Source organism: Cyphomyrmex costatus, unplaced genomic scaffold (assembly GCF_001594065.2).
Source record: "Cyphomyrmex costatus isolate MS0001 unplaced genomic scaffold, Ccosl1.0 scaffold55, whole genome shotgun sequence".
Lineage (NCBI taxonomy): Eukaryota > Metazoa > Arthropoda > Insecta > Hymenoptera > Formicidae > Cyphomyrmex > Cyphomyrmex costatus.
Window position 1 is genome coordinate 606,901 of NW_017279708.1, and position 15,321 is coordinate 622,221.

Consider the following 15,321-nt stretch of genomic DNA (forward strand, 5'->3'; position numbering starts at 1 on the left):
TGCGCGTCCGTGTGCGCCTCCCTTTCGCGGAGCGGCGCGGCGCGGCGCGAATTTCGTAGGAGAGAAATTTCGGAGGACGCGGGAACGACGCGCGACGAACGATCCGCTCGCGTCGTAGGAACGTCACGGAGTCGCGCGGCTCCCGGGAACCGTCTCTATCTCTCTTTCTCCCTTTCCCCGTCGCGAGCGAGCGGACCGTGCGCGGAGATACGATATCGATACAAACCTCAGACCGTCATGCACTGACTGCCGGCGCCCGCCGCCCGGCCGGCCCGCCGCTGCCGCCGCCGCGACGGCCTTCTGCGCATGTCGCCATTGGCGCGCGCGCATATCCACCAAGTTCGAACGGAACCCCGCCGCTCGCGCCGCGCCAACGAACCCTTATACCACCGAACCTCGGAAGATTTATTCGCGCATTTAAACATTACCCAGTCGATCAGAATGTTAATCAATCTGTTTTTTCAACGATCTTTCGACTCAAGGAAATACACGTTTATGTAGTACCGTTTACAATGTACTATCTGCAATGAAAATTTTTCCATCTTTCTATCATTTTCAAATATCTGCAGATGTTTTGCCTACTCAAAAAGAAAATAATTTTCCTAATATCTTTTTAATAAAAAATTGTAATTTTGCTGAATCATCAAAATAATTATGTAAAATTCTTAAGCGTTGGTAACAAAAAATGTTAATATTTTAGCAACCAGTTTAAGTATCCTACATAATTATTTTGTTTAATAAAATTATTTTTGGATGCTTAGGTAGCTAAATTTTTAAATACTTTAGTAAAATTGTTCTTTCCAAGTAGCAAAGTTTGTCGCAATGCGTACATATTGGTTTTTTAGTATTATAGAAGTAATAAGCTGTATTGGTATAATAATCGGTATAAAAAAAGTGAAAACGAATTTATTCCATCGTCGATAACATAACTGTCATCATCCGTGTTTTTGTACCTATCCACGGTATTAATACATCGACACATGGTACACGTCGATATCTTATTTCACACTTTTCGCGAATAAAGTTACCGACCGTATATACGAGGTGGCTATTAATTCTCTAATGACAATTATATAACAATAAAAACATTATTTTATTAAATATCTACCATACATTTAACGCATAAAATAATTCTACTCCCTCCTTCTGTCCTTAATCATATTTCTTTGAAAGAAAAAAAAAATGTATGTATGTACTCTTTTCTTGTGATTCAGATATGGAACTCTACTCACAAGGTATTCCCATAAAAGCGGCCGAGTAATTCCCCTTGCCGGTATCGTCGAACACGACTCTGTCGTTGACGACCCAGCGGCTGTAGCGAATTTCTGCGATGAAACGAAAGCCCATCTTCAGGGCTAACGACTGGCTTAAACCCGACGTGAAGATGGCACCTACGGCTGACATGTCCAATATGGACGCAACTTGGGTGCAGACCTTCAATAAGGCCGTGCCGACACCTTTCTGCTGGTAAGACGGATGAACGCAAAGAACGTGAACTCGAAGATATATGTCGCAGTCAAATTCTTTGTACATGTTCGACCGTTTTATTAGAGCATTGACCAGGCCCATAATTTTCTCTAGTGCGTCTCCTTCAAAATTCTAAACCGAATATTTCTTATTATTATATTGTATAATTTATTCAATTCGACTTATCTAGCTGATTTAGGAAACTTATCTAACTAGATATTGTTTGTATTCTATAATCTTATTTGAAATCGTCTTAAATATTATATAGATAATCTTAAAGGATCACCTAAATACAAACTTAAATATAAGATCGGACTATGAAAACTTCTTCCAGTTTCTCCGTTATTGCATATAAAAAATATTTGTTTGTATAATATAAAATAATAATAATAAATGTTTGCACGTGTCAAAAGTTTTAATTATTTGCTATTCTGGTTGCATCGAATTCTCATGCCCGTTTCTATCAATATAAATCAACTTTATCTCGATTTTTAATAATTTACTGACGTGCTCTTCATCTTTCTATAATTTTATAATAGAATTAGTAAAAGATGAAAAGTTAATTGAATCGAGATTAAAATTAAACTATACATTGCTAGAAACAAGCATTACATTTGAAACTGCAATAAAATTGCACATACTTGCACTCGATTGTATGTGTCGCTTTTGTCCGAATTGCTATTAATTCGAGTAACAGCAACTCCAATAACTCGTCCAGATGCCAGACTGAGCGCAACCAAACTGGTAGTATCCTTCATCCATGTTCTCATAAGATCTAGATATGACTTGATAGATGTCTCATCTTGCGACAAGGCGATTGCTTTACACATTGGTTCCTCTCGAAAAAAATGATGCTGCGGAGATATCAGTAATCTTTATTTATTTACAATAGCAAGAAATGAATAAATCTTCCATTTTCTATTATTCTATAGTTTTAATGAAATTACTGTTAGAGAGTGAGCCTACATGAGAATGAAATCAGTTACGAATTCATTATTTGATATCTTACGAGAGTTCTCTGAAATAATGGGTCTCCTCAAGTTGTGGTAATCACATAATGATAACATGCGAGCGATAAATGAGATAATTGCGATTTTCTAATTGGATTTTGTGGAGAAAAGTATTTTACAAATGAAAGGAATAGAAAAATGCAGAACAAGGAAAGTCGAAAAAAATGTCATTTACGCAGTTTCGTACGATCAAAGCTTAATTATAATAATTGGTGTTGAACTATTCAACGCAAGCGTGTTGTTCTCTCTAGATATTCCCGCTGCTGAACTTTTATCAAACGCAGGGCTTCCTCATAATGCTCTTCCTTGAGATCCTGGATTTTGCATATCGCCGGTGAATCCCACTCCAAAGGTGCGTACATTCTCGCTTCCATTTCAATAAAATCGTCCTTATTTTCTTCATCCATGACAAAGTTTATAACAGTAATTTATTTTATTAGTTATAAATAAATATAACCGTAAACTAAATAATGTTTTCTAAAATCTGTTTTGTCGATCAACAGTTTGAAGTGAAGTGAGATTTTCATTCTTTACTATATATGTATATATAATACTGCGTCAAAAATGAACAAAATTTAAATTAAAAAAAATGTTTTAAAGTTTGAAATCTCTACTTTTAAAAGATTTTTATAATTTTTTAAATGTACCAATTTATGTAAATTTGGTTATTTTTACATATACAAAAAACAAGCTAAAAAAGAAAAAATTTTCTTCTCACTTAGATGTTGTTATATGTATATGTACCAAAAAAGAATTTGCGAAAATTTTCGACTATTTAACGTGAAAATTTAAATTTTTCCTAAAAATTTGTTTTTAAAAAATGTTGCTACAATTTTTTGTTCCTGAGTTATTCGCGAGTTAAATAAAGGGACATTTTTATTTTAATTGCTTTATAACTCCGTTAAAAATCATTATGTCGCAATTAAAAAATTCAAATTCTTAAAACTGGAACTTTGCTTTAACGAATAGTATAATCGTTAATTTTTTAAATGTACAATATATACAATTTTGAGCAAACAAAATACCACAGAACTTTCTCTCCAACCAATACTTACCTGTTACCGACGGTCGGTTGTTTGTTCTTGATGCACCCGGCCTTGTGTGCTGTCGTTAATAGTCGATCGCCCTTGCCACATTCTTTAATACGAAACTTATGCACAAACGCATTGTGCGTCTCATAAATTTTATTATTATATTACTTAAATGACAGCATTGTCATTTATAACTGTAATTTGAAAATCTTTTGGCATAAATAAAATTAATTTTATGAAACGAACGAAGAAAATATTATCTTAAAATTTTAATACTATAAAATTCTTCCAATTACATTGACAATGTAATATCTTTGCCTTGGAATCGTACAGAGTCCAAATTACAACTCATCCTTCAAATGTCTAAATATATTTCCATTGTCCTTTAATCTGCGTGTTAAGGAATCCCAAAATGTCATTCTTTGCCAAAGAAGACTGTGATCCATTGTAATTTTCTTCGAGTTCTCTATGCGCAGATATTCCGGTGCGGAATCTGTCTTCACGGGCTTCCACTTTAATGGAATTACTTTAGTAACTTTTGGCGTGGGATTTCTAAAAGAACATTTGTCTAAATATTATGCTGAAAATTTGTTTACAGCTTCGTCTTATTAAAAAGGGAATTCATAAATACGAAAATAAGTAAAAGTCTAATAAAATAAAAAATATGGATTAAAAACTTTAACGGAAAATACTTAACGCAATAATTAAATTGAGTTCATCTAATTTTACACCAATTATTTTAATATTATTATATTTAAATTTCAATATAATTTTGAACATTCTTTATAGATTTAATTTATACATTTGTATTTTTTCTTTGCTATCAATTAGATATTAACGCTTACCCGGAATTTGCAAAATTATACCAAATGTAAGTCATGACATCGATCATTTTGTGATCTTCTTCAGACAACGCCGTGTTCGGAAACAATTGTTCACCTACGGGGAACAAATACTGTAAATCATCCGCGTGCGATACTCCATAATCTCTTACTGGGTCGCCAAATATTGTGCTGAATGATACGCTTCCTTTATAAGCAAAGTAGTAATAAAAGACTGGTGAAGTTTGATTTACAATAAAATCTTGCACAGCTTCGTGAGTACCATGGTTAAACCATGAGTCGCTATACATCTAGAAAATGACGTTAATAAATCACATTAATAGATTAATTATTAACAAATTCGATTTTTCTAAACTACGTAGAGATGAACACAATTATAAATATTACTTATTTCTTTAGAGCTTTGCAATAATCTTTTATTTTAGAAATTTAAATTACAAAAATAATTAAATAAAATACTCTTATGATATTTCAATACATTATTCAAATCAAATGAGTCATATGTATTAAAATTTCTAATTGTGCAGTAAACTGTATAATTATTTGAACTTACGTCGACAACTTTAAATCTGGTATCTTCAGTATAGTCGATAGCATTGTAGCCGAAATAGAAGTTGCGAATGGTGGCAGTTATCTCATTTTGTAAATCCTCATTCGTGACGTTATATCTCTCATCATAAAATAAACTCATAGGCACAATTTTGTTAAAGTTAGTCTCCAATTCTTTCACATTTTGTTCCCGTCCGTAAATACCTGAGAAACGCATATAATTATTCCTCCTTATTCATTGATATCTTAGTTTATTCACAGAAAATTATTAAATCTCAAAAACAACACTATATACAAAGATAATGTATTAAAAAGATGCGACCAATACATAACAAATTAAAAAGTTAGTTAATTGATAATAAAAAAACTGAACTTATTTTTTATTTAGAGGTCATAGATTTTCAATGAAATTTTAAAATTATGCTTTATCAAGGAACTTTTGGCACACACACACACACACACACACACACACACACACACACACACACTTCTATATTATAAAAAAAATTACCTTATTTTAAGATTATTTCTATCAAAAGATTCCGAAGAAATTTTGTTTGAAAAATATTTATCAATTTTTTATAAGATAATTTTTATAATATACAAATTGCAAAAGCTCTTCGATAAAGTACAATTTTAAAATCTCATAAAAAAATCTATGATTCTTATATAAAAGTTAAAAAGATAAATCAAGTTTCTATATTGAATAATTAGCCTTTTCAAGCTTAATCCTATACAGTCCCTACCTGCTACTCTTAGAGCTCCTTCTTCCGAAGTGAACCCTGTCATCCAAGGTACGTCAAGGAGGCGGCCTTCTCGCACAGAAATTAGAGGATCCTCTATCAGGAAAGCACCTGGATGTTCAGGTTCAATTACTGGTCGGAATGGTATCATTGGACAGTAACCAAATTTCTACAATGAAGCAATTAATAATTAAATAAAATTATAGAAAAAATATATAATTTACTGAGAATATGTATAATAACACATTCAATAAAGAAGCATAATGAAATCGTCGAAAATGCAAAATGAAATGTGCCAAATGAATGTATAAAAATTCAAAAAGAGGGCGTAAAGATATTAAAGACTTTTAAATTAATATCATAATCAGCTATTGCAGTGACTTTGTAGAAAATTCATGCTTATCATACGTGCATCTTTACTACTCGTTCTCTGTTTTCATATCAGTTGATACACGATAGGCGTGAATAAAAATATCAACGTGCAAAAAAGTTGGCGTGTACAAATGTTCACGCACATATTCAGATTCACCAAACTGGTTTTCCTCCTATTACTGGAACTTCGGCATGTTTATCCGTCTCAATCCGATATTTATCTTCAAAATGTCATACGTGAGAAAAATTTCCATAATGTGCAGCGCAATTTGTGTAAACAAAATTTATTTCTTATTACCAAAGAAATACTTAAATCAAAATATTGCTAACATATATATTAGATTCAACAAGCAATTTTATTATTAGATAACATAAAGTACCGAATTCACAATCATGAATAATCACTTTTTAACTTCATCTTAATTTTCTATATATATATTAAAGACACGTCTATTCTAAAGTGATAAACGATGTGAAATCATCGCGTGACTATCCATGGATAATTTACATGCACCCATATCGATAAAGTGCCTACCTGTCAGCGCGTGTAATTTCTGAGGCTGATGCACGCACAGATACAGAACTTATCTTACGGCTGCACTTTTAACAGCTACGCTTGAATGCATTTGAAACATTTTAAGCAAGGAGTTCATGTAAAACGTGAGTACTACGGAACCAAGCGTGAAGGCTTTTAAGTATATAATCGAGATTACATCAGAGATGATAAGTGACCCACATACATACATTATACATACACAGATATATCTTAAACACACCGAGTCAACTTTCACACAAACTTATTAATTTCACGTGACTTAACATTACTATAATAATGTTTCCACATCGATGTGCGCAAATATATTACCAATTGAGCACCGATTGGCAGCTATACGAATTTTTTAGATAGATGTTGAAATATTGTAAATAACTAAGAAATACACGAGAAACGCATATATGGCACACAAGTAATCATTTAATTGACGGCATTAAAAATATTGTAATTAAACAGTTCGAATAGTGGAAACTATTTTACTACTGCAAAATATCATCAACTAAGCGATTGTGAATTCGCTCGCTCTCGTCAAAAAGTTTATCGTTTACGTATTTTCTCATGTCGATTAAATTTTATTACCTTGAAAAGATGATCAGTACCAATGATTTCTTCCGCGCTCTTCGTTTGCAGGCATTCAATGAGATCCTTGGAATTCTCGTTGTTGCATTTTAAATGCTTACCCAAAGTCACAGCTCTCATTCTGGCAATTCCTGGTGACGTTAAAGTCCACGGGTTGTAGAAGTTGCCACTTTGAGAAATACCGCGGTGAAAAAATCCTGCGTTATTGAGAAAAACGTAAACATTTCCCGGTTGTAAAAACGAGTTATGCCAATTAAGGCATCATGCTGGAAAAAAGATCATTATTAATGATTCCCGATTACACCATTAATAAGACAGATAGTACACACGCTGAATATATTGTCTGTACAAATATATGAAAATATGTAACATTTTCTTACGTAACATTTTAATTGAAACTTTTAGGAATTTTCTTAAAATTTAGTACTTCTTCAATTCGACATTTTATCATATGTTGTAAAAAATTTAAGAATAAATATCAGTATTCTTATAATACTCAACGTAATATATAAACATAAAATATTATTCTTTTACTAGAATAATGCTTTTTATTAATTAATTAGCTTTGAATTTATTTAATACAATAGAATTATAAAAGTTTTTATTAAGGCTGAAACGCCAATAACTACGTCAACAAACTCATTAAAAGAAAGCTTGTTAAACTACATTTAAATATCGCTCTGTTTGACAATAAGAAACAAAGAAATGTTAATTAATTTTTTTTTTAATTTATTTGATCAGTTTTGCAATTCACTTTATATCATTAATGTTATTAATTACTTCCAGAAAGAAGATTGCAATAATGTGAAACACGTTCCTTTGTACATTAAAAATTCGTGATTACAAATGATGATGTAAATTGAAATACAATATTATGCGTGTATGAAGTAATATTATGCATGCAATGTATTACGTATCACTTAATGACGTCAGAATACCCATTGAATCGTAAAACCAAGAATCATGTTTACGATAAAATGTGTATTAAGATGTCCGTCTTTTCTACACACCTCATACATTATAAAAAAGTTTTATAATAATTATTACGTGTTACAAATCAGATACAAGTGACACAAATGAATGAAAACGACCATATAACTCATTTTGTCGATTACTTTTTATCTATTTTTAAAATACACAAATCAGATTAATTGATAAATTTTTGATATAATAATAAAGATACATAAAACTACGTTGCATTGCCTTATAAGTATATCGCATCAATAATTGTGGAGGCTTATATAAAAATTTTACTTATACTTGCTAAATCTTTACCTGCTGAAAGAGGGCTAACCATATGATAGTGAACACTTGCACCGCCGGCACTTTCACCGAAAAGGGTCACTCTATTTGGATCACCACCAAAATAAACGATATTTTCGTGCACCCATCTCATAGCTTGTTGCTGATCCTTCAATCCTAGATTTCCTGGACATTCCATGTCCTCCGTACTCAAAAATCCCAAAGGTCCAAGTCTAATGCGATAAATATATTTATTATTACGTAATTGTAACATTTTCTTCTCTTTTGTCATTGTCACCGATTTCTTGTCAAATTATAATTCTTTTATTTCTAAAAAAATTGTATGAAAACATAAGTATGTCATTTATTACACTACAGTTTTATATACGTATAATATATAAAAAATAAGATTGGACAGTGAAGAGTCCAAAAGTTTAATGTCAGAATCTTAAATTATTAAGCTTTATTACCGGAAGTTAACGGTGACGAGGATGAGATCAAAGTCCAGCAGAAATTTGGGTCCATAATATTCAGAGTGGCCAGCACCAGCGATCCATCCACCACCGTGGAACCAAATCATGACCGGAAATCGGGCAAAGGCCTTCTGCCGCTGTTGTTTCGGATCATGATGAAAATTCGGGTGTTCTTCAGCGCATCGTATGCATGGCGTGTAGACGTTCAGGTAAAGACAATCCTCACTGCCAACAATTTCCTTCTGATCGACGTAGATATTCCGTTGCATGCATATCTCGGCGTTAGTCGTAGCATGTAGAGTGTCATTCCAAGCGGTCGGAGGTTGCGGTGGCTTTGGGAAAAACATCGTGCAATTAATTTTGCGTATATTATTTGTAAATCTGAATTATTTAGACGTTTGCGTCAAAGCTGGTCGTGCAACTTCGACTAAGCGGAGGCTTGTTGATAATGACAATGATGAATGATAAATTATTCTTCGAGATAACAAATTGCGATAAAACGAATTTCCGGAAGTGTTTTATTAATAGCTAATAATATTGTTTGCCGACTTATTTATAATAAGGCAGAAGCAGTAAATGATAAAAGTTATATACACAAAATTAATGAACGTTTCTATTTATATGACAAATATAATTTAATCTTCTTGAAAATTAGATACAATATTTTTTCTTCAATATTTCTTAATTACTCGAAAACAAATGTCTATTAGAAAAAGCCGAGATACCAAATATTATAATAATAATAATCTAATAATTATTACAAAAATTATTATACTAATCTAACAACCATAACAATAATTAAAAAATCTAATAATTATTAGAAGAATTATTATAAATTATTAAAGAAGAAATGCGCTAAATGTGTGATTCTCCAATATATAAAGAGCAGTGCAAGCACGTTCAGTTCTTTCCAATAATTTCGTTTTTACGATCCAATGCGCGGGATGATGTTAGTGTTGAAAACTCGTCTGAAAGCGTGAAAACGAATTGAGGCGTTGTATCGTCGCTCCGTGTTACTTCCTGAGTATAGTATACCGCGTTGATCGTGAATTGTAGGAATCTACGAGAGGCCGATGTTTTGAGCTGTCGGGTATATATTTTATTTAAAGTATCGCGACAGACATACATTGATCAAGATATCAAATGCACCATGCGACATGCATGAATTGCATAGATTGCATAAATCTATATCATCGTGCAACTATTCCAGTTCATTTCGTGTTAACGTCGTATAAAAATTATATATATACATACTTTAGAATAATCAGAAATCAGAATAATATATTAAATAAGAAAAACTATCAGTCAGAAATTATAATAGAGAAGTATCTATAAAGTATGAAGTAAACATATAATGCATCGGGGAAGCGCGGACGTGCGACAGTTTTGCCAAATTACGAAAACTTCGGGTAACCGTATTTTTCGCGAATTGCGATCGAACGTCGAGTACATCGAATCAAGCATTCAGCTAGTATTATAGGTACATATATTTGTCAATGACTGATTACGGTCATTATCATAAAATCTTATTCGATATACAAGTGCCCAATCGACGTGCGAAGTGATAGTCGTGTTTTATTCGCGCAATGTGACAACCTTAAATTTGACTCGCCTAGTACTGTGTATACTCGGAAATGACTTTGTAATATAAGTCTGTTTTTATTTCTGCACTAGAATTTTGTTTTCGCTTTTCCGCCAAATATCAAACACTTATACCAATCTCTTCCGAAAGTGTTAATTTAGCCACAAAAGCAGATCTATAACGACAGTTGAAATATTTCGCAATTTCGTTCGTTCGTATGTGCATCCGTGATTATTTGTGTCTTCCGAATGGTATAGAAAAATCTCGATCATCGTAAGCATCGAGAGGAATAAATCGGAATAAATCAGAATAAATGCAGAATATTATAACGTCACAGCGATTGGTGAGTGAACTTGTTTGTTAAACTTGAATTTGTTCTGTGTAATTAAATTGAAATTATTTTTAATTTGACAAACTTTAGCACCGAATAGATTTGAGAAAATAATATGATAATATTTATTTAAAATGTTTTAAATCATCTCACTGCAAATCTAAGTTTGTAAAAAATAACTACTATATATGTACATGTGTATGATAATTTTCCTTGTAAAATATATGATACTATAATTTAATTAAAATTTAATGTAAAATTGATATAATTATGACAATTGAGAAAGTGGTAAAATTGCTCTGAAGTTTATACAGATTTTATAATATATTTTGCAATATATCAAGAAATCATGATGTGGAAATAATAATTGTTGAAATTTAATTTTAATTCATATTCGGAAATCATATTAATCATATTTTCTTTACGTTAGATCCTTTGCTGATCGACTCTTACTAAATGCATTTTTGTTTGCAATATATAATAGTTTATATTTTTACACAGAAAACCAATCACATATATTGTAGTTACTTTTTATACACATGAGTTGTAGTGTTATCAGTTTTAATTCAAATAAAATATTAATGCAACGATATTTTAATAATAAATAAGATTCTATTTGTTGTTTTGGCGAATAGCATCAGGATATAAATTGTGTTAAATTGGAAATGGACATTCCATATAATTATAGAGCAAGAATTATTAAGCAATGAATTAGATTTAAATTGATTGACGTAATTCGATTTTCTTTTATTTCTGTTATTTGTGATACATTAATATGATTTATATCAGCGATAAATCACGGTATATAAATTAAAAAATTAAAAAATTAGGTAATATTATACACATCACTGATTATACGTAATATTATGAAATAGACATCAGATAAAGAGTGCAAGAAGAATTCCTCGTTAAATGACGAAAGCAGTCAACCAGCAGAATATCTAACGTAAGCAAAATATGATTAACATGATTTCTGCGATACGTCTCGCTTGAATTGAAAATTAAATTCCAACGATTATTAGTTCCGCATCATAATTTCTTGATATACTGCGAAGTGTATTATAAAATCTATATAAACTTTACAGAGCATCCACTTTCTCAGTTGTTATAATTATACTAATTCTCTTTACTATTTGACATTAAATTTTAATGAAATTATTATAATTTAATTATAATACATTAATTATATTAATGTAATATATTACTTTTCTTCATTCTCATCTCTATTAATTAAATATAAGATTATTCTATACTTCATCTGTTAAAAAAAAAAGTTTAATATTGAATCTGCTTGTGATAAAAAAATTATCTTAAGTAATATTACAAAATAATTTTAAAAACTTTTTTTTTCAAATATGATAATATTAGCGAAAAAGTTTTTTAACTTGAATATAAGTTTTTATTTGCTTTTACAAATATTTTCAAACGATCTCCCATCTGACATAAATGATAAATATCTAGTAAAACATAGGCATGCTTAAATTACCTTATTGATACAAATTTTTAAACTTATCATTTATTTATTATTATCTTTAAAAAATACAATTTAAATGAAAACTTCACAATTACAATATAAAATTTATACTTTATATATTACAAAAAAAATTAAATTCTAATAACACAAGCAACGCGCGCAAAGCTAATGCACAAAATGCATTTACAACAATAGAACGACATGAGAATACAAAGCGGTTGATAAAATGTGATTTTGTGGCATCCTGTATCTATAATTCTGATGATGGAATTCGAGGCTGAGGCTCTTTTCTTTATAGCGAATTCGTGCTCAGAAAGAATTATAACGTTTATCCGATTGTAAAGCAATTTTTTTTACTTCCGCGAAACGAGAACACAAAGTATGTCATGTGCACTCTCAGAATTGACTTAGGAAAGCGGAATGTCGGCGAATGTCGGTTCAAATTAGTTGCAACAGCGACAGCGCGCGTAATTGCGTGGAAAAAAAAACTATGTACATACACGATGCGTAAACTCTGAAGAAAAAGAACGTTTTTACTACTATGATGCGTGATTGTTGCATACTAATTGCAGCGAAAGTCTCTGATGTGTAATCTAATAGATGTGTAATCTATTAGACATCATTAAGGACACTGTAGGCAGATTTAGTTAATTACCTCTTCGGATTCTAATTTCATACTCTTTTCTAAATCATAAGCCGTAACGATAACCTTTAAGTAAACTTAGCTGTGATCAGCTCATACAAGTTTATTGCTATCACATTTAATTTATTTATATATTGCGTATATGTCTTATTTCAAAAATAAATTCTCAAGTCTACATTTATCTGTTAAAATATTTAACCAGATACTTACCTCCACTCATGAAAACTATTTGGCTGTAAATATATTCTCAAATTTTAGTCGATTATTTTAAAAATATAACTTACTTCCGATTTTTCATCTGCGTATAAAACTAAACGTTTAAACTTAAATTCTGAATTCAAATTACAATTTAATCAAATTCAATGGAATAACCTCGCGTCTGATAAGAGGCAAGATAATTTTACCTTGAATCTGAGTTTCTGGAGTGGCGGTGCAGCGTAGGGAATTCCCAAGAATGCATAAATATTTCTTCCAAGTCGGGTGGGCATTGTTGTTCCATGTAACGTACCATTTGGTATTTTTACAATTGGTGGGTTACCGCAGACCACATTCGCATTAAACGCGAGGATGCAAATAAAGCCCAGCAAGATAGACATATTATTTAGAAATTCCCTCATTTTTAACTCTTGTACCATATAGACTGTTGAGAGACTTCGCGACGATCTCTAGAGTGTTGATATAAAGTTAATTATAAGGTGCAAAAACGTGGCATAAAAATTATTAAGTTGCAAATATACAAATGCACACATAAATGCTAATGTAAATATCCATAAATCTAAATAATTGCATTACGATTAAGTTTGAAAAAGAATATTATATTTATTAATTTATTAAGTCATTTATATATATATATATATATTATATAAAATTTTCTCTTATATTTAGCTGTATTGAAACAGTTATAACAAATATTTAAAATACATTATACAATTATGAATTTTTTTATATAATCTATAAAAGTATTTTTTATCTGTGACACAGCAATTTTATAATGATAGAATTTAGATTATTGTTTGTAACATTTATACAGAGTGAGGCATTTAAAACAAGTCATTGTATTCGTCTTAAAATGCTCTATCAGAATGTAAATAAAAAAACGTATCATTCCATTTAAAAAAACAGATGTGACCTTTGCCTATCCTTTACGCCTCCACTTACAAAACAATTATTATGCGCCCGTCGAAACCAAGCAACTTTTGTTTGATATTTTTCCTTCTATTGTTAAAAACAAGCGAGTTATTCAGATGACCTGTTTTAAATGCCTCACCCTGTATATTAACAGCCCATGATAATGTTTTATCTTAAATTATTAATACAAAGAAAAGTAAACTGTAATTGGTTGCTTGTGATGAATAGATAAATAAATACAGTATGTAAAATAATCATAGAAAAAAAGTTTAGAAATTTAGAGATGATCGTGTTTACATGTATTAGATTTAATTTAATTTATGGTTGAGAACATTATGGAGGAAATGAAATTTACATATACCTACAGCACATCTGAGAAATTGATAACTTATTAGCTGCGATTATAGGTAAAGCATGACGCGTGTTAAGGAAACTGGTTCCACATCGTAAATGCAAAGTAGTGTTATGTAAAGAAAAAAAATTTCAAGATCAATGATGAAAGAGTTACGAAATACAACAAGATCAATCTGTAATTTTGTAAATGCCAAGTGTTACATTGACTTCAAAAATAAGTCAAAATTATAAGTCAAAATTATAAAAAATTAAATTGATATAAATTTATAAACGTAAATATTAAATTTGTATTTAAAATTTATTTTTTCTGCTAAAGTTACAAAATGTATGTAATATACTTGGAAAATCTGTTACAATTTTAAAGCTTAAGAAAACAATAGTTATCACAATTCTTTTAATAAAAAAATGAATGCACTTTTTAATTTAGCAATTTTAAAGTGCACACTCTCGCTCACTTTCTCTGATAAGTGTTTCTAAGTTTGTAGTATACGAACTCACCATCTTATTTGATTTAAACAAAGTGTTGTATACAATGAAAAGTGATTATTGACAGATTATGAGAATTACGGTGCCAGTAATAGCTTACTAATCTCTAGACAATGAACTGTGAAGCTGATATAATGACGGGGTATACCGTGCGGTTTCGTGAGTTCCGAGGCTCGTGTTCGTTTGGCGAAGGTAGGATTAAGACTGTCGTTGGAGAGAGTCGCTCGTTGGGATATTATCGATGATGGTATATATAATTGACGTCACACTGACGAACGATACAAATGTTTCTGCTACTTTATCCTTTTCGACCTGTTTATTCTATTTCTTCGTTGATCATATTTTTTTACTGATTGATACGATACATATTTAAGCAGATAGATGAGTAACGTTACACTTTTCAATGTCACAATTAATATAACACAAATTTTTAATTTTTCAAACTTTAAGATCATAAAAGAA

At 30.8% G+C, this 15,321-nt stretch overlaps 2 protein-coding genes across 2 annotated transcripts; both read right to left on the bottom strand.

The window, feature by feature from the left end:
• Window positions 1–1,224: 1,224 nt before the first annotated feature.
• LOC108779018 (uncharacterized) lies at window positions 1,225–2,947 on the bottom strand. Its single transcript, XM_018546349.1, has 3 exons — window positions 2,747–2,947; window positions 2,109–2,321; window positions 1,225–1,599 (listed from the first exon to the last, which is right to left on the bottom strand). The coding sequence occupies exons 1-3, from the start codon at window positions 2,882–2,884 to the stop codon at window positions 1,225–1,227; spliced, it is 726 nt and encodes a 241-aa protein (XP_018401851.1). The 5' UTR covers window positions 2,885–2,947.
• Window positions 2,948–3,826: 879 nt separating this feature from the next.
• Window positions 3,827–15,031, bottom strand: LOC108779033 (esterase E4). Its single transcript, XM_018546363.1, has 9 exons — window positions 15,008–15,031; window positions 13,296–13,556; window positions 8,859–9,193; window positions 8,422–8,621; window positions 7,147–7,343; window positions 5,646–5,811; window positions 4,904–5,103; window positions 4,354–4,640; window positions 3,827–4,060 (listed from the first exon to the last, which is right to left on the bottom strand). Exons 2-9 carry the CDS (start codon window positions 13,524–13,526, stop codon window positions 3,850–3,852), a joined length of 1,827 nt encoding a protein of 608 aa, XP_018401865.1. The 5' UTR covers window positions 13,527–13,556; window positions 15,008–15,031; the 3' UTR covers window positions 3,827–3,849.
• Window positions 15,032–15,321: the final 290 nt, after the last annotated feature.